At 42.3% G+C, this 18,857-nt stretch overlaps 1 protein-coding gene across 3 annotated transcripts in view; it reads right to left on the bottom strand.

Moving 5' to 3' along the window:
- Nucleotides 1–18,857, bottom strand: part of ntrk3b (neurotrophic tyrosine kinase, receptor, type 3b) — a 234,833-nt gene that overhangs the window by 10,373 nt on the left and 205,603 nt on the right. For all 3 annotated transcript variants that reach the window (XM_055044969.1, XM_055044970.1, XM_055044971.1), the window contains 2 exons: nt 17,410–17,582; nt 13,703–13,946 (listed from right to left, as the gene is read on the bottom strand). In XM_055044969.1, the coding sequence (XP_054900944.1) occupies nt 13,703–13,946; nt 17,410–17,582 (417 nt within the window). The remainder of the gene's footprint in view (nt 1–13,702; nt 13,947–17,409; nt 17,583–18,857) is intronic.

Raw genomic sequence — 18,857 nt, 5'->3', positions numbered from 1 at the left:
AGGCGACATAAAAATGAACACTGCGGTCGGAACCGAGGCCCAAAAACGTACGTGCCTCCACCAGGCGAGGGTAGATAAACTTGCCTCCTATGTGCACCTCTGGGTTAGAACACAATCAGATTCATTTAATCATAACAAGCTCCTCTCTAAACTCCATTTACCAGCTCTGACATCTGTGTGCCATCAGCTGTGAGTGCAGTGTTGCTTTTCAGGAGCCAGGGGAGAATAAGGAAGTCAGCTTGAGTGTTTTTAATTACCTCCCAGTTCTGCGGCACGCTCATCGCAGAGTTCCTTTGAATGTCATATGTGTGTCAGCTGGATGTCGCAGCTGACTCTAGTGGATGTTTCTAAAGTAAAACTGTCGAGCTGCCAAAAGGCTGCTTATTTCTTGGCATTTATTTACAGATTCTTCTAGTTTCCACACGTCATAAAATTTCTTCTCCTTGGCATTAGGCTTGCTTGTTTTCCTTTGTTTGTTTCTCTCTCTGAAGTTGGGCTTTTAGAAGCAAAATTTTGCCTTTGATTCTACTAGTGAGTGTCCATGATGCCTCACTACTGACCACTGGCAGATTTCAAACTGTTTCACATGAACTTGCACCAGAGTGGATGCTTTCTGTCAACAGCGTCGCTTGTAAACGTCTTCAAAACGTCTTCACTACCAAAATGTCACTTTAAAACCCCACATATTTCATTCAGGAAACCACAGGAGCCACATTTTTCAATTTGAAGAGTATAAAGGGTAGAAAAAGCCACAGCACATTCCCTGTGTTGCCTTTCAACACCGCGCGCTATCAGACAGCAACGACAGCAACCTTTTGTCAGATTATAACCACAAACCTCAGTGGTTTTTTTATTATTATTTTTAAGTGACAGAGAAAGTAGTGCATCATTTTATTACTATTTTTCACAAATAGTATTCTAAACAATTCGGTGTGGATTTGTACTCATTTATTCAAGTCACAACCTGGAATAACCTTTAGCTCCTTTTACAGCTGCTAGTCTTAGTGGATGTATTGATTTTTTTTTTGTCCTTGCAAAGATTACTTTTGGCAAAAAAATAAAAATGACTTAGGCCGTTATTTTAGGAAGATGATGAATGTAGAAATTGAAACGTCTGGCCATTATTTTTTTCAAGAAACCTCAAACTCAGATTGGATGGAGTGAAGCTCAGCTCTTCACACACATCCCCCAAACAGTCCACACACCTAAAGATAAAAACAGATGAAAATGAAAAATCAGTTTGTTAAATTTGTGGCAAAATCCAGAACAATGCACGATAAAGGCATTTCTCAAACATAAATTTCGTCTTTGAAATTTTCTTGAAAGTAATGTTAGTCTTGTCCCATCTTGTCCTTGTGAAATCAGTACTTTGTTTCGTCTTGTGGGTTTTAAGCATCGTTTCACCCTGACGGTCCAGTCAAATTGAGTCCAAAATTTTCACAAAGCGCTGAAGTTTGCTTAAAAGTGAGACTGCCCTGACTTTTATCAGTACTTTCCTCATCCTATTTTGTCAATGTAGGGTTGAATAAACAAGATGTTGCTCTGCACCACAGACAGGCAGGCAGGTAGGTAAACACCACCACCCTACAGCTTTGTGCTACTCAGGGAAAACATTAAAGAGACATTAGTTTCAGTGTCACCCCAATGCAGGAATGCCCTCAGCCCGGAGCTCAAAAGTATCATTAGAGAAGGACACAGAGTCACTAGTTGGTTGTATTTTGTATCTTTTTTTGGCTCTTGTAACTCATCAATGTAGAACCTTTTCTCAAATGCCTTGGACAAGTCGATACCCAGTGTGTCCTGCTTCCCATGCAATGATATCCCAATCGCTGTGTGCTGTCCTTCCATTTACCACAAATCAATATGTGTACAGAGGGCCTGCAGGGGAACAAGACTGTTGGAAACTGTTTCGTACACTAACAGATATATGCTGACCGAAAGTCAAAATCACAGCCCATTAACCTCCACAAAGTCAGACTTCTGAACTTGGTGGCGTTTCAGCAAAACAGATGCATCATTTGTCTTCCATTCATCCCAATTGAAAACACATATGAACATCAACAAAGAAAACAGAAGTTCAAAACAGCTGCAGTGTCACCGTCTCTTCCCCTTCCATGTATACTGCTGTCAGCGTAAACATCAAAAAATTAAATGCGCCAACAAGTCCCGACACTGCTTTGAACCAAGTGCATTGCTTCTGCAGCACCTTTTGGTCGTATAATGTGTGCATAGTGGGATGAAATGTGTGTGAGATTCACAACCTTCCACTGGATCCTGGTACGGTACATTGGTCTGGAGGTAATAACACCCTCTTATTTTATTGCCTTAATCATATTTTAAGATGAACTAACTTGTCAGTCTGAGCCCCTTCGGTCATTCAGCATGCCGACGTGAGTAAATCACCATCAACAAACACAGAGCAACTGCATGGCATCAGTTCTATAGCAATAACACACATATGCATGTCTCAGAAGATGAAACGCTCTTTAACTAAACTACTATCTGCTGGCAACCAAAGACAATATGCAAAAGAATTATGGGGATATAACATTTAATACGTATATAAATATGGTGAAAGTTTGGTGTTCAGTCCAGTTACTGTATGAATTGATTCAAACCAGTGCACTTTTCTATCAACAAGTGAAACGACTGCTAACATTTACATTTCAAGGGTAAAAATAACATTTAAAAGGGTCAAGTAGTTAAAATAAATACCTGAACAGAGTCATTTTATACTAAAATAACATGGTTCATATCATCTACATTTTTACTGTTCTACTGTTGGCACAAGAGTAAAATATTGATGACTGAACTATGATAAAAATCTTTTTGAAAACTAAATTCGATTTTGGGATGTAAACAAATTTAAGTAGCTTGCGGGTGTAACTATATAATAATAAAATTCAGTTCACTTTTTTCAGGTTTCGGTCAAACTGCATTTCTGCCGCACTTCCTGACTCCAGATTTTGGTCCCGGTCTAAACGACAGATGCACCGGGGCACGTTAGTCACGGTTTTCTTTTGTCTCAAGACAACTGAATGCTGGTTTTGTGAGGAAAACTGAAATGTATGACACAAGTAATGGTAACAACAAAAAACCCGTGAGACCCAAAGTCTCATGGGTTACAATCTGATTCTCTATGACCGAGTTTAGACCAAGACGTCGACAAAAATGCTTCAAGATCCAGGAAGTCTGGTTAGAAGTTGTGTGTTTTTCTTTTTTGTTTTGTTTTTTTTGGAGCATTGAAAATACAGAAAGTGGAGTGACTAAGCTAGAAAATTGAAAAGCCCAAGTAAAAAAAACAAAAGGATCGTAAACAAGAAAACATGAAAATAATTTCAAAGATGTAATATTTTAGAATAAAACAGGCCTATAGCTGCTTCCAAGTATTGTGGGAAGGTGACACTTTCTCAGCTCAAAGGTCAAAGAGAAGCTTTTTGTTCCGCCAAATTGTCTTTCTGTTTGTTGCACATAGCTCTGAGAAAAGTGAGTAGAAACTTTTCTTTCCCCGTCGTCTGTCAGGAGATTCGTTCAGCCGAGTCCTCCGAGGTTTTCAAACTGCAGACAAATCAGAGTCTGGAGGAGCCTTGTAGTTCTCAGCGAAGCTCCTGGGACTGGACGTCTGTGATTCGGATCAAATTCCAGGTTGTGTTTAAGTGTGTCACAGGAAGCAAAAAGCTAATCTGATAACCTCAAAAAAAAAAAAAAAAAAAAATGGCTGCAAGATAAAATAAATTATTTTTCTCCCAAGAACGAAGCCACCAGAACCCCAAGGTAAGTTGTAAAGGACTCTAATGTTCAAGTTAATGAGAATACTGAACAATAATGGCATTGAACACTAAACTTGTGAGGAGAAAACTATTGTTTCTATTAAAAAAAACTAAATGCAGTCAGGCTGTTGATACAACCTGAGAGCAAAAAGTTAGTGGACTATTAAAATTGACTTAAGATGAGCCAAAATGATAAATTTCTGGTTTATGAAAGAACCTGGTTGTTATCACATTGAAAATGATGCAAACACACAGTCACAATGGTGTGATAGTAAGGGCTGGTTTAGAGATATTACCATCATGAAACAACTACTGATATGGGACGAGTCAATAGAAGTTATAATCCCTAAGGCTGAATGTTATTCATCAGGAGAATAACAATCCTTTCTGCACATTATGTCAACACAAAGTAGACTCTTGTACGTTGATTTATTAATGATTCACATCAAAACATTGGAGTCTGAATGTCAATACAGACTTCCCAGGTATGTGCTAGCTTTCAATGCTTCTTTCTTTCCGATTGGACTCGCAGAACCTGGTAGTGCAGAACTCATTTCACTGTGGCAAGGAACATTCAGGCAGGGAGAACACACTTTTGTGTCATTTCCCTAAAATCCTCCAAACCTGCCGCCGTACGACTCCCCCAAGAGCAGCCGGGCACCGGAAAGAAACCTCAAATTCCTTCGAATGTCTAATTCCTTGTCCCACTGGCCCGCAGCCTGAGCCAGTTTGATTCGTCCGCCGCCCTTGGAGAATAATCAAAGCTGCTGTTTTTTCCCTGGGCCGGCACAGATAAAACAGTAATTAAGATAAACATAAATCTGAAAGGTGCTTAGAGTAAGGTGCCCTTTCTCTGGATGTTGAGCAAACGAAGGCCGTGTGAGTCTTGCCGTCGTGAAGCGGGGCTGGCGGTCGCCGTAAACTCATTTAGCAGCCTTTCACTTCGAGCTAATGGCTAAATGAACAATGACTTGCACCCCACCTGCTCTCATTACACGCGACATGTTTTAGCGGTGTACGCAGCATTAAGCCAATATTGATACGGAGACCACTCGCCTCCCACTGCGTCGTACCTCTGGATCGTGCTGTGCTGGGTGGGCTGAGTTGTTGCACGGCGGTGTGTCTCCTTGCGAGGGTTTGTAAAGATTACACCAAATTAATTAAGTTTCTGTTACTCTAAATGACTTATCTGAGTCCCAGCCAGCCCATTGGATGCAAGGCCCAACCTCATCCGATGCATGCTAATGATACGTGTAGCGTGAGGATGAGGGATATTAAACCTGGCTTGCTCACTGTTTCCCAAACGACAGAATGCGATCACCCTGGGTCTCCGTGACAAGGTTGTGGCAATTAGGAAGAAATAAATAAGTTCTTTAAAAAAAGTCTAAACACATAATAAAAATTAAATAATTGCTGTGGTAATTATCCTCATCTTTCTCACTCAATGTCACACGGAGAAGCTGGCAAAGCTCTGTAGGGAAAGAGGAATGAGTCTGGGTTTTTTTTGTTGTTGTTGTTGCTGTGTAAACTGGATTAGTGCTCTGCCTGTCCCACCGTGGCAGGGGAGTGATTGGATTAACGGTGTGGAGAGCAGAGCAGCATGGCAGGGGGATAGATTACGAACCCAGTCGGGCTCTTCGATGGGTGTTGCGCGGGCCTCGTAGGAATCCTTTGGGAGGCCGCGGATGTCTTAAAGGGTCCCCGATAACCATCTAGACACACTCGCACTCCCTGTTCCCCCCCCCGTGCTGCTATCTCTGCTCTCCCAGCTCAAACAGCAGCGAACACAGGTTCACTCTTAGAGGCTCTGATGTCCATTAAGGTTCTCCCTGCTGCGCTGCTGCCAAGTGGAGATAAAGTGGTATCTCCTCCGGCTGGTGCATGCTGGTGGGTGGTGAAACTTTCTATAAGGTTTTTTTTTTTTTTTTCTACGTCACACGAACACACAAAGTGCAGTTGCTTGCATCTAATGTTGGGCTTATGAGTTGGTAAAGGGACAACAGGATTGTGGTCAAAAGAGAAATTAAGCAGCCACTAAAATTTGATGCCGCTCCATTTTTGTTTACGTTTTGTGAAGGAGGAAGTCATGTGAAGCTGAAGAATGGTTTGCATTGTCTGACACAGTGCCATGCGACAGCACCAAGTGAAAATGCAACAAATGTTGACATTTTCTTTCTTACACGTTTGATGAAAGAGTTGCATGTAAAACAGTGAGAAAGTTGCTTAATGTGGCCAATGTGGTATCAAGAAGGCCATTCCTCTCTAAACCAATCCAAAGGCATTTAGACCAGGAGAGCATGTGGGATGGTCCAAAAGGGCAAAGCTGCGCTTCTTGAAGGACGGACTGTCCAAAGACCCAGTTATCACTGCAGAGACGGGGATCCTCGATCAAGAACCAGCTGGAACAAACCCACTTTCCCATCACAGGTCGACACTCCTGCACAACCCGAATCTCCGAGATCAAAATGGAGACTCTTCAAAAAATATCTCCAATAAGATCCATTTGTTATGAACGCAGCAGCGTACAAATCCATCAAGGTCATCACAATAAATTTTGTCTTGGAGGATGAAAAACTTTCTCCCACTTTTAAATATTCCATGTTTGTTACTGCTTTGCAAAACAGGAGAGTTTGCAGTGATGGAGGACATACAGCTATTTTTGTTGTTCTCTAAGCCGTTCTCTTGAGGATGCTCTGGGTTTAATGGGCTGTGACTGGAAGAAGTAAGGGTCTTAATGTTCTGCCTGTCTCTTTACTGACAGTCAAGCAGATTCCCCGGCTCAGTGCACGTGGTCTATCAGTTTACTTTTTTGTTTCGAAGCCTTCAGGGTATTAAAAGACACTTAAATTGTGCTCTTCCTTTGTCCAACCTCAATAGAAATGGACCTTCGCAAGACACATTACTTCTCCTCTCAGCAACTTGGCCACACTGAAAGTTAGAAAGCAGCTTTGTCTTTGCTATCAAGGCTCCATAACAAGGCAAAGCCATGTTTTGGATGGTTTTGACGTTCTAAAGGTCTCGAACTCCCGATCACATAGTGAGCAGACTTTTTGAGTTTAACAAGTTGTGATCATTTTAGCATCTCATTCCTGTTTCTTCTCTTTGGATTTGACTTCCTGCTACCTGCTCACGATGCACATAAACAAAATGAAAATTCAAGTTTCAGCCTTGGATTTCAGGAATTAATCTAGATTATTATGCCTTGTGGCGAATGAAAACTAAAAATCCTTTTTTCTGATAATACTTTGTGTTCCACCTGTATGTGGCATACCTAATAACAACTACGGCTGTTTGTGCACTTATCTTAAACTGTGTAAGCGAACTACTCAGGTCCCCTTATTCAGTCACACGTCGATCAATTCTTCCCCGAATAATCTACCAACGAATAATCTACCAATGCCTCCAAACTAGGAATGTTTGGAGGCGTAACCATGAAGCTACCAGGGAAAAGAAAATGGTGAGTTTGTTCTCTGTCCTCCATGCAAGCTCAGAGTGGGAAGGAGAAGCCGACGCTGAAGCCATACGGTGTGAGGATCAGAATCTGCACACTCTGCAAATTTAGAGCCAGGCAGATTTAAAACGATGTTATAACAGCTCTGACCCAGACTTCTCAGTGAGTGACAGAGAGGACATGGAGACGCTTGAATTAGCACACAAGTAATTAGATGTGAGGAAACCAGCACGGATTCTGCTACTTCTTTATACACAGGACATGAACTTTAAATATGTCTGAATATATACTTTGTATTTTTCACACAGTACTTGCACAACAAGTGTTTTGTGCAGATTCACGGTTGGGTGCGACAGGAAGTGTTTTTGCAGTGAAACCTCAAAGTACAGACGGGTCACGGTCTTGTGCATTCATTGGGAGGGAGACGACGCAAAAATCTGCCTGCACTGTCTTTGTTAATGGATGCTCCAGAAAATAAGTGGATATACTCCTCATCTCAGGCTGCTTATGCTAAAGGAACACAAGCAAGCATTCATTAATATTGAGACAACAGAGGCTGCAACGCTCGACTTCACTTATCACTTTAAAAGACACAATTTTTGCACAGAGAAAACAGCTTTTGATGAGGATTGGCCCTTTTATCAGCCTAATCAGGCTAAACCAGGGCTCCTCAGGGACCACTGTCTGCTGAAATGTTACCCAATCTTTAACGGTTAGTGTGTAACGCGTCGGTTTGAAGCCATGAGCTTCACGCTAACTCTTCTTCTGGGGGCCTTCTCCATCAAAAGTGATTGATTTTCTTTCAGTCAAACAAACCCTCTAAAATATCACATCTCGTTTTTCTTCATATGGGTAACAAACAAGACTGCAACCGTTTTTTTTATTTATTTTTTCTATATTTATTATCATATGAGCTTTTTCAGTGTTTTTCCTCTCCAAACTAGATCATGACTATATCATTAGAGCCGGATACGCAGAGAGAAATCAGACGTTTCTTAAATTTCCTGAGGTGGCGCCCGCGTCAAAGACCTCTGTGGTGGGCCAAGAAAGCAAACACAGAACGTAAATGTGTAATAGTTTCTTCACAGCCTCTTGCAGATGTAATAAATATGGTGTGTGTGTGTACTCGTTAGGCTCAAACTGAACACAGTTTCTCGGAGCTCAGTCTTGATAAATAATGCAGCGCTGCAGTGTCTGTTTGATCCTGAAGACAACAGAACGCTGGGGACCATTTGACTTCAAAGGAAAGTGAGGTTTCTTGGCAGCATCAGACGGAAGGTGGGCCATTGGCCTGTGAGATCATTAGCATGCCCGGTCGTCCTCAGTCCATTTTAAATGATCACAAGACGAGTGAACGCCATAGCGTCCATGTTGCCATTCACCCAGACTGATCTGGGTGAATGGACTAAAGTTTGACTAAAGCAGACTAAACCGGCCTGGTGTGAATGCACCTTTAATCTCAGCGAGCAGGGAAAGCAGCAGACTGCTTTGGGAGAAAGTTGAGTGGAGGTTTAAACCAGGGATGGGTTACAAAACAATATTCTGAGAAAGAGCGCCGTTCAAAAACGTATCAAAAGATGACAAACATGCCAGGTCGTTGCAAAACCCTTTTGGTTCACCTTCCAGCAAGACAGCAACAGACAGACAGACAACCAACAGGACCACTCGCGCTCTGACCCGAGATTCTGCAGCGAGACTAGAAATCTGGTGTTCACAGACGCAGCCTGTCCAATCTGACTGAGTCAGTTTGCCAAGAATGAGGAAAATTCAGTCCATGTGTGTGCAGCTGTAAAAACTAGTTGCTCTGCATTTGTTGATAAAATAAACAAAACATGCATTTATTTTTCATACATTTTACAGTTATGCTCCACTTTTTATTGGTCTATTACACAAAATCTGACATTTGTGGTTATAATATGAATGTTTTATGTTTCTTAACCTGCATTTTTATTTACTTTTCCCCAGACAAAAACAGCTGAAGACCTTAAGTACTTTGGCAGGCTCGGACGAACAAGAGCTCCTCACTCGGGACTCCCGGAGTTTTGACGCCACCTCACGTTAACGACGCTTTCAGCGTCATTTCACTTCAGTCGGGTCCCACTGAAATCTGTCAAATGAGCACGACTACGCAAAATCAAATTAACTGGTGGAGGGACCTGAACTTTCCGTCAGAAAGCAGGGATCAAAATTTGACACAAATGACAGAAATACGCTTCATTATTGTAACAAATCGGGGGAGCAGCTGTCCTGGACTTCTCATTCGAGTCAGCCAATGGAGACCGCGGGAATTTAAATAGGCATTTTAGGGAAAATGACAGAAGAAAATTAACTGTCAAACTCAGCGCACTGCACGATGTACTGCTCTGTATGAAGGGGGACGTGCAATATAAAGACACCTTATCATTACACTACAGGAAAATAACAGCTTTATTAGTGACATCTGAGAGCTCTGTGTTGTCAGAGACGCTGCACATCTTCAGTGTGTCAAACACACACACAAAACAAAAACTATGAAAGTTTCAATGGACAGGGCCTTTTAGAGCTTTTAGCAACATTTATAGTTACCCAAACATGTATAATTCAGAATTCAGGAAAACTTTTTCAATGCGTCTTGAGTAAGTGGGAGGGAGGAAAAACATGCAAAAGGCAGCCGGCAGAGCTGGAGTCGTCTTTCTTTAAACAACACAGTGCAGGTGGAGCAGAAGGATGCGACAGACGGATGGGATTTAGGACAATATTCATTTCTATCTTGAAGTTGCTCCCTTGTGCTGCAAAGTGTTTCCTGGTGTCCCACAGGGCAATAAGCTTCCATACGAATAGTCAGCAATGGGGTAGTTGTAGCCCTGGCAGGATGCTGCTATTCATAGCTACTCAACACAGTTCAGAGCACCTGGTCTGTTGGCTCCGAGGACGGCACGGGCAGCAATGCAATCAGCAGCATGGAGAATTACCTAGAGTTAAAATTCAACTGCCCAAATGAAACAAATGAATTTGTAGCTTTTTATGATGCCTATGGAGTATTAGAAAATCTTTTGTTGAGTCAAACAGGTCATCCTGATTTCACACCCCACTAACCAAACGGTAAAGCTGAAGATCCACTAGAACATAAACAGATCAGGGACTTTGTGCTGCTATATATGTGCTAACGCTTATTAGTTTATTACTTAGAACAGACACTGTAAATGGAGAGCCAACGTTGACCTTTATAAATCTAGAGCAAACTTAAAAAGCACCATCTACTTCGCTATCCAGAAGGACTGGGACCAACATCTGGTTTTAGACTTATAAACAAGAATCAGACTTGGAGAAAAACCAACCAAAGTTTAGGCTTTTTGCTTGTTATCCAGCAAACAAGCAAGTTGAGTTTTACACGTCACTTTTAAGATCTTGAGGCCACAGGTTGTCATCCAGCATGTGGAGAAAAGTTGCTCCAGTTGCTCCAGATGGACCGAAGCTTCAGATGGCGCTCCATAACTTTCACTGTAAATGTCCCTGGGTACCTAAACAAACACATATTCTTAGAGTTGGACTAAACAAATAGGAACCAAAATGCAGGGAGAAAAAAAAGAATCTTGAACTGAACATGAACTGTTTTTGTTTTTGGCCACTTGACCCTGTTTTCATGAATTCCGGCTGAAATGCTGAATACTGATCCACAGCTAACCCCCACTGTCGTCCTGGTCAGAGTCCAGCCACACATCACGTATCCTGCTGCTTCTTTTCATCTGTCAGTGAGGAGCATATGAGGACCGTAACCTTTTCACCCCACCACCAGTCCACCTCCCATCGCACAGACAGCTTGAACTACCAGTGGGACTCTCAGGAGTCAAGGTCATGGTCCCCTGCTGCCTTGCTGCTCCTGAATAAAACCAGTGAAGACAAAAACACCAAGCAGCAGAACCTTTCCACCATGACAGGAAAACCTAGCACTCCTCACTCAAAATACTGTTTTCAGTAATTGCATAAATTTAAAAAAAAAAATACCACGCAGCTCATTTTTGCTCTGTTGCGTTTGGTAAAACGTCTCTGTTTGTTCGCTTTTATGTACAGTATATTGTGCTTGTAATTGGTTAGACGGGAGCAGCCAGCTCACCCGGTCTTCCAAGTGAGCGGTATCTGCCTGCTAACTCGGTTGTGACTGACGCAATTAGATAAGCTGCTCCGCGGCCAAAACAAGGAGACGCATTCAGCTGTTTTATCCGAAGAGGTCTGCCTGATCGAAGAGATACGTCTGCAGTCCCGGTGGTGATCATCACTAAGACGCTCTGAGCTCCGGAGCCAAGGGGAAAGATTTAAAGAGCCTTCGGATGTTGCAGGAACTCTTTCCCGCCGAGCGCCATAGAAATGCACTTTGGTAAAAAGAGACTAATGTTGAACCAAACTATTTAGTTAAGCATCAACTAACTGATCAATCAACCCTAAACTAAATATCTGAGTAAGCATTAAGCCTCTAGACTCTTCAACTCATCATTAGGCAACCAGTAAGTACCGTCGCATTGAGAACTTCCTAATGATGAGGCTTTTAGGATAAAAAGTTTGTCATTACCTAACCTTAATTAATTAGCTATGTATAATTAGTTAGGTTCATGATTCGTCCATAATGGGTCCTTTTTGTGCCGAACGTATTTTTGCAAGCCTTATTATGAAGCCAAAACTAATTAATCAAGCATCAAGTTCATCAGTTTGTGATAAATTAATAATCATTGCCATATGAAAGTACATTTTATGACTTATTGGAAAATGTTACCTAATTAATCAAGAAATAACTGCCCATTTTTTTGAATGATAAGGCTACGTTTAATAACTCTTCTCTGTTTACTGAGATTTAATGATGAGCGAGCCACTTACTCAACATTATCAGGACATTATTAATAAGTGTCGCCTTATTAGGCAATGACTGACCAGAAGATCAGTCCATCATCAGCAAATGGATAAACCATCGTTTATATCGTTAATAATTAGTTCATTGTATTAGACACATGTATTGTTTCTATTTCTGGCAGAACAACAAACACTGAAACAAGACCTGACCTGCAGCAGCTCTAAAGCGGCGCGTGCGTTTTCTGTTTTAATCTGAAGAACCGGTGCAATAACCGTAGCAGACGGAAGCCAAACAATTATCCAAGGTTCATATTAAAAACTGACCTGAAGCTGCTGCTTGTCCAAACATCCAATCATCCTCCTTCACCGAGATCTGGTTCTAGACCTATTACAAGCTTCCAATGTTGCCTTTACGGGAGGATGCCTGGCGAATGAACATGTCATTAGGCTCAACTTGCAGAGATGGAAAAAGAAAAGAGAAGGATTTGCTTTTAGACGGGCGATGAAATTCAATTCTGCTGACGGTGAAACGATTTGGAATTTAACGGTGAAACGAAACGGCGCGTGTGCTTGTGGTATTTTCATGTCTGATTTAGTTTGAGTAGTTGTTTTTTTTTAAAAAAAAAAACATCGCTGCATCACTGCGATCTTCCTCCCTTTGCAAGAACCAGACAACAAGAGCACAACTGACCCGTTCCAACCAGAAACCGAACTCTCTCTGGATCCTCAGTCTGCGCCGAACGTGACGCACAGATCCCTGCTGCATCGCGTTCAAAACTTAAGCAAATTGTCTGCTTTTAAGAAAGTGATATAGTAATCACGCAGATGGGGAGCGTGGTTAAGCTGTGAGCCAGCCACAGAAAAAAACCCACCTCCCTTCAGATTTCCTAACAAATCATTTTATGGGCCTAGGAGTGCTCTTCTCCCCCAGCAGGCAAGTGCTCTATAAGGGCTGGCGATGCCCCAAGCAGCATCCAAACGGGCCCAGCTGTCACGCTGGGAAAACACCATCAGGCGCACCTAAAGTCATTTTACAAAGCCCAGCTATTTGAGGCAGCCAGATCTGCAGCAGCCATCATCAGCTCAGCAAAAATGCTAAATAAATAAATAAACAGAAACATCAGCAGCCTCGCATTTGCCGCCTGGTTTGTGGCATTCATAGCTGCTAATCGTGTTAAACAGTAGAGGAGACACGATTCACAAGCAATATAAACAAGCCTCTAAGCGTCAGGCTGCAGGCTCAGCAGGCTCGTCTCCTAGCGTGCTGCTAACGCGCTCCATCCTCCACCGTGGATGCAAGAGGTGTAGTGAGAAGGCCTGAGGCTGAACCGGAGATGGGAGAGCAGCTGACTCTTCTTAGACGAGGAAAAATTTAGAAGAATAAACATATAAACAACATAGAGTTAGCGTCTTATTTGGGAGCCAAGAGGCCTGATTTCACGCTGCTTTGAGCCTCATTAGGGACCAACAGAACTAAATTTAGTCCACAAGTTCAGAGTTTCCATTTATTAAAATGAATGGGACTTTATCAGCTGAAGGACATTGGGTTCGACGGCGTCTCCTTGGGCACACAGCAAAAGCTCTAATGTTTCAGTCACCGTGGTGCTTCTAAAATATTATTTTGTTGTCAGTGAAAGCGTCACGGTCATCTGAAGCTCACCCTGTAGTAGTCGCTGCTGTAGATATCCCTGGACATGCCGAAGTCTCCGATCTTGACCAGAAGGCCGTTTCCAACCAGACAGTTGCGAGTTGCCAGATCTCTGTGAACAAAGTGCTGGGAGGCCAGGTAGACCATGCCTGAGGCGATCTGGGTAGCGATGTGCAGCATCTGGGAAAGGCCCAGCTCTCCATTGGACTGCAGCGGCTGGCCGTCCACCAGGATCATGGCATCGGGGCCGTGGGCTCTGAGTCAGGAACAACAATTCAGGTTGATTCAGTAAAGAGGAAACGTGATGCGATCAATTTTAGAGGCCTGTTGGCATAAACCACTTTAAACAGGAAAGAATTAGGCAGGAAAGAACTTAAACGTTGCATCAATATACTACCTCACAAAATTGTTATTACTCCTTTTTCACATTTAGGAATGGTACAACCAGTAGAGTCAATGTATTTTTGGAGAATACAGGAAGCAGCAGGAATTATTACATGTAATAAAAGCAACACAGACAAAAGTACATTACAGTTCAGTGGCAAAAGAGTATTAAAAAGTCAGAACTCCAGACCAGAATGAATCTACATCATAGTTATTATTACTCAAAGGCAGCAACTAAACTTGACTAAAGATTGGATGAGTTTCTCATGATCTTGTTTAGACAGTATTTTAATAATGTTCTTGAGGTGATAAAAGGCCGATTTTGTAGCCGTCTTTATGTGTGTCTGAAAGATTTGGTCAGAGTCCATCAGTTTTTAGGCCTCATTACGAGCTTCTAGCTGTGACACCTGAAAGCTGTGCATTGGCTCTTGATCTTCAGTTTTATTCCCAGTTAGCTGAAGAAAGTCGTAGGACATTTGCATATTGATGTCTTTTCCATGTATCAACTCAGTGCTTAAATGGGTTCACAGTCACCTGGTGTGTATAATCTGCATAGTTATAGTGACTAATCTTGCAACTTTTATAATCTGAGCTTGTAGGAGCATGTAGACATTAAATAGGAAGGTTCCCAGGGTTCAACCTTGGGCTACCCCACATATAATTTTTGTCCACTTCAAGGAAATGTTACCTGTTGATACAAAAATATCCGTTTTTTTTTTTTTCAGGTAAGACCCTCCCTTCACCTCAATAATATGTTGTGGTCAACAGAACAAACACTGTGCTTCTCCCACAGTTCATATTTACCTGGATGTCATTGAACTCTTTCAAACCGGACTGAAGGTCATTGCCAAGAACTCCTTTAACTGTTGAAAAGCACCTTTTCAACAATCTTGCTGATTTATGGAAGGTTACAGATTGACCAGTAATTTCCCAATGGCAAAAGAAATAAAAAATACACTGGAATCTGTGGCCACGTGATAAATTTGTATAGTTAAGTTCTTTTAAAAGGTCCTGTCCACACAGGTGGTGCTGCAGTAGCTCTATGCTAACTAAAACATAAGCGTACACATCATCGCTCATGAAAGACATGTTGGGCCGTGTTAATTCAGCGTTAAGAGGATGCAGACGTCTGAGTGTGTGACGGCGTGGCCTTTAACACAGTCACCCACAGCCGAGTTAATAAAGCCTTATCCAGAACACATTCATGTCCTATTCTGCGTGTTCAGAAGAATTAGCATAATAAAGAGAAAAATGAGAGAAAAGTGAGCAAATTAACTTGAACCTGCGAGCGCTCGGGCTGCTTTAATTGCACTGATAAACCGTTCTGTGCCTGCGCCGCTCTGATTAATTCTGTGGCTGTAATTTGAGCTTCGGGAAGCCAAACTTTTGACACCGGGGACTCGAAGCCAGGCCTGCGGAATCTCATCCACCTGCCGCGCGTTTACCAGAACGGGCTGAGTGCAGGTTTCTGGGGTGACAGTGAAGAACTCATTTCCTGTGAAGTGTCCCCGCTGTTCCCATCACCTTCATGTCAGCGTGATTACTGAGCCGGCGCCGCTCAGGAAAGGCTGATGCTCTTCCCCTCTGTCAGCCTGGCTTTCAATCTCCATTTTGGAATTTTAGTGTCATTCTGTGTTCTTTGCTTCAGGTATGATGGTTAAGGGGAATTTGAGGGGGCGCCTTTATGGCGTTGCTCTTTCTTTCTTTTTTTACCTTCCTTCACATGCAGTGGTGTCTGATTGGACGCCGGCTGCCCTCAATTCATCTGAAGGTTGAGTAAGACCCGAACATCTGATCTGATTCATTCCCATTGATTTAGTGCACATCACTCCTTCTAAATGTGACCAAAAGGCCTGGCAGATGAAGAATCAACGCCGTCTTGCACCTTGCATGAAAGAATTTCATCACTCGCGACATTGCCTTTCATTTCAGGAACGATTTCCAGACTGAAAATCTTCACGCACTTTTGAGTCCGCGCGCACGCGGGGCGCGCTCGCTTCTCACACTCAATCACAACATGTCATCTTTTCATCCACCTCTCAAGATTTAAAAACAAGAAAGACCACACACACACACGCACAAAAGCATCCACACAGCTGCAGCCGCTGTCATTGCACTTGAAATAGCACGCTTCTATCTCTCACTGCTCTCGAGCGTGCTGACATCAGCTCTAGTCAAGCCTCCCGTTACCAAAGCGCTTGCCGTAGTGCCGTCGTGTCGCTTTTGTTGGAGCTTATCGGAGGTCGTTTCCCTCACTGCAGCCTGACAAATACAAATAAATAAATAAATACAAAAGCGCCGCGGTGCGTGTGTGTCCACGTGTGAGGACGTCAACAGGCCTGAAGGGGGCTGGAAATTTTAGCAGCAGTTTTCTTGGATTTCTGTTAAAAATCTCTAAAAATGCTTTGTGCTCTTGCAAGGAATTTATGTTCCTTGAACTTGTTCATGTCAAATTACAAGCACAGACTTTCATTTTAGGATTTTATGTGACAGACCAACAAAACAGAAAGTGGGTAGGCGAACCCTCCCTACTACCCCTCCACAACTCTGACAAGTTTTCCTGTCCTTGCTGAAGTAAAACCACGACTCCACCACCAGCGCTGCGTTTCACGATGAGCATAATGGATTCAGGTTGACATGTAGTGCTAATTTCCCATGTAGCTCTTTGCATGTCGACCATCATTGCTTGTGAAGTAGCAGAAACCTAGTCAGACTGAGTGTGGAGGGTGTGTGAAAAACTATTTTCTTGCCACAAAAAACCTTTAGGATTTTGGTGTAACCATTCCATCTATTGCTTCGTAGCTGATTGGATCAACTGGGACAGGAAGAACATGAAGTTTCCACTCACAAAGACAAAACAGAACCGGCCTCCTTCAGGTCAGTAATGATAAGCACCGAGTGCAGAGTTTGGTTGTCAAGTTACTTTTAGGAAAAAAATTTACTTCCAGGAGTATTTTGACCGTGTTGTACTTTCCTTTACATAATGAAAGACAGTTTTCTGAAAAACTTTTTTTTTTTGGCCTGATTTTGTTCTTTTGTAATTCTGTTTATATGAATTGGTTTCATGTTGATCTTTGAAATACCAATATTTCCACATAACTTTACATTTTGGTCCATCTCATGACGTCATTTTAAAATATTGACTAACCGATGTTTGATCAATTACACAAGCAACATTTTTACCAAATGCCTTCTCAATCTTTGCTGTGGTAATTTCTTGGATGGCGACTTTTTACATTTACTTGAGTAAAACTATATTGAAGTTACTCTTTGGCTGCTTGTGAAAAAACGTAGCTCAGACATGCATTTCCATGCACATTTAGTGAAACACTGACCTTAGGAATTTATTCAGGTCTCCATGCTTCATGTATTCGAACACCATGATGAGCGGGTCTCCGTCCACGCACACGCCGTAGAACTTGACGATGTGGTCGTGCTGCAGGTTGGTGAGCAGCTCCGCTTCCCGTTGGAAGTCCTTCCTGGCTGACAGGTTGGGATCTTTTAGTGTCTGAAGGGGGAAATGAAAGGAATGACATGACTGACTTGTCTTGCAGGTCTCCAGGGAAAACAATACCAGTTTCTTTGCAACATTTTGCCTGCAAGAGGAGTTTGTAGACATCTTGTTTGATTAGTGTGTTTAATCTGTTTGTGTTCAGACTTGTCAGAATCAATGGATAATTATACTGAAAGCTTTATTTTATTCTTAAGAAGTGACTCAGAGAAAACCTGACGAACGTTAGATGTTTGTCAGATGGTGAATCTTGGAAGATAACACAAACACAGTTTGTTTGGGTTTTTCAACTCTCTTGTTCTTCTGTTGTTCTTATCTGTGCAAAGTCACAGTTTAGTTAAAATGCAATGAACAAGTGAGGATCATTTATTGGGTTTCAGGTGATCGTCACTGAATCACATAACTAGAGTACTCGGCATTCCTGATTAAAATTGGACGTTGCATTACAACGTGTCTTCGCTCGATTCTCATGACAACCGTCTTGTTTGACTTTGCAGTTCTCTCTTCGCGGTGGGGGACGGATGTTTCCCCGCACACGCAGGGTATTTCTTCACTTTTAAGGTAAGACTTTCTGACGTGTTAAGCATGACATCGCATAAGATTTTTTTTTTCAGCAGAAAACTATTCAAACCATCAAACTCGTAAATAATTCACATTACTTCTATCGACGCAATGGAAGACATGATCTATCAAACCAGGCCATTTTTTCCTTCCTTCCATGGTTTGAGTTTGTAGGTCCATTGCCGGTTCTTTTTGATTTGCAGCCTGGGTTTTCTGACATCCTCCCATCAGAGCCAACATGGCTCACACTACAATGGACCACATCCATACCTGCAACAGAGAGCTTTGGCTGTCCATGACAAACCATGTCACTTGTTGACAACTTGTCACGGAACAAGAGCTCCATGTTTGGAGATGTTCTGACCCAGTCGTTCCACCGTCACCACCAGGCCTTTGGAAAACCCACTTAAGTCTTTAAGCGTATGCAATTTTCCAGATCCCCTAATTTCACAACTCTCCTAAAAAGCCAACAATTTTTTTGACCAGGCTATATCAGCGCGGCTCCCCACACTGCGATCTGATCTGCAGCTAAACATGGCCATTGATCAAAACGACTATTTAGGAAGACCAAAACCGATCCGTTGACCAGACTCAGGATTCATAACATCTTTATATAAATATTGTTTCCACATCACATAATTTCAAACAGGTTTTTCATTTTAGGAACCAATATGGAAAAACAAAAAACACAAAAAGAGTGGCGACTGATTT

Source organism: Poeciliopsis prolifica, unplaced genomic scaffold (genome assembly GCF_027474105.1).
Source record: "Poeciliopsis prolifica strain line A6 unplaced genomic scaffold, Auburn_PproV2 SCAFFOLD021, whole genome shotgun sequence".
NCBI classification, from domain to species: domain Eukaryota; kingdom Metazoa; phylum Chordata; class Actinopteri; order Cyprinodontiformes; family Poeciliidae; genus Poeciliopsis; species Poeciliopsis prolifica.
Note: the sequence above shows the minus strand (reverse complement) of the source record. Positions and strands in the feature narration are given on the sequence as shown.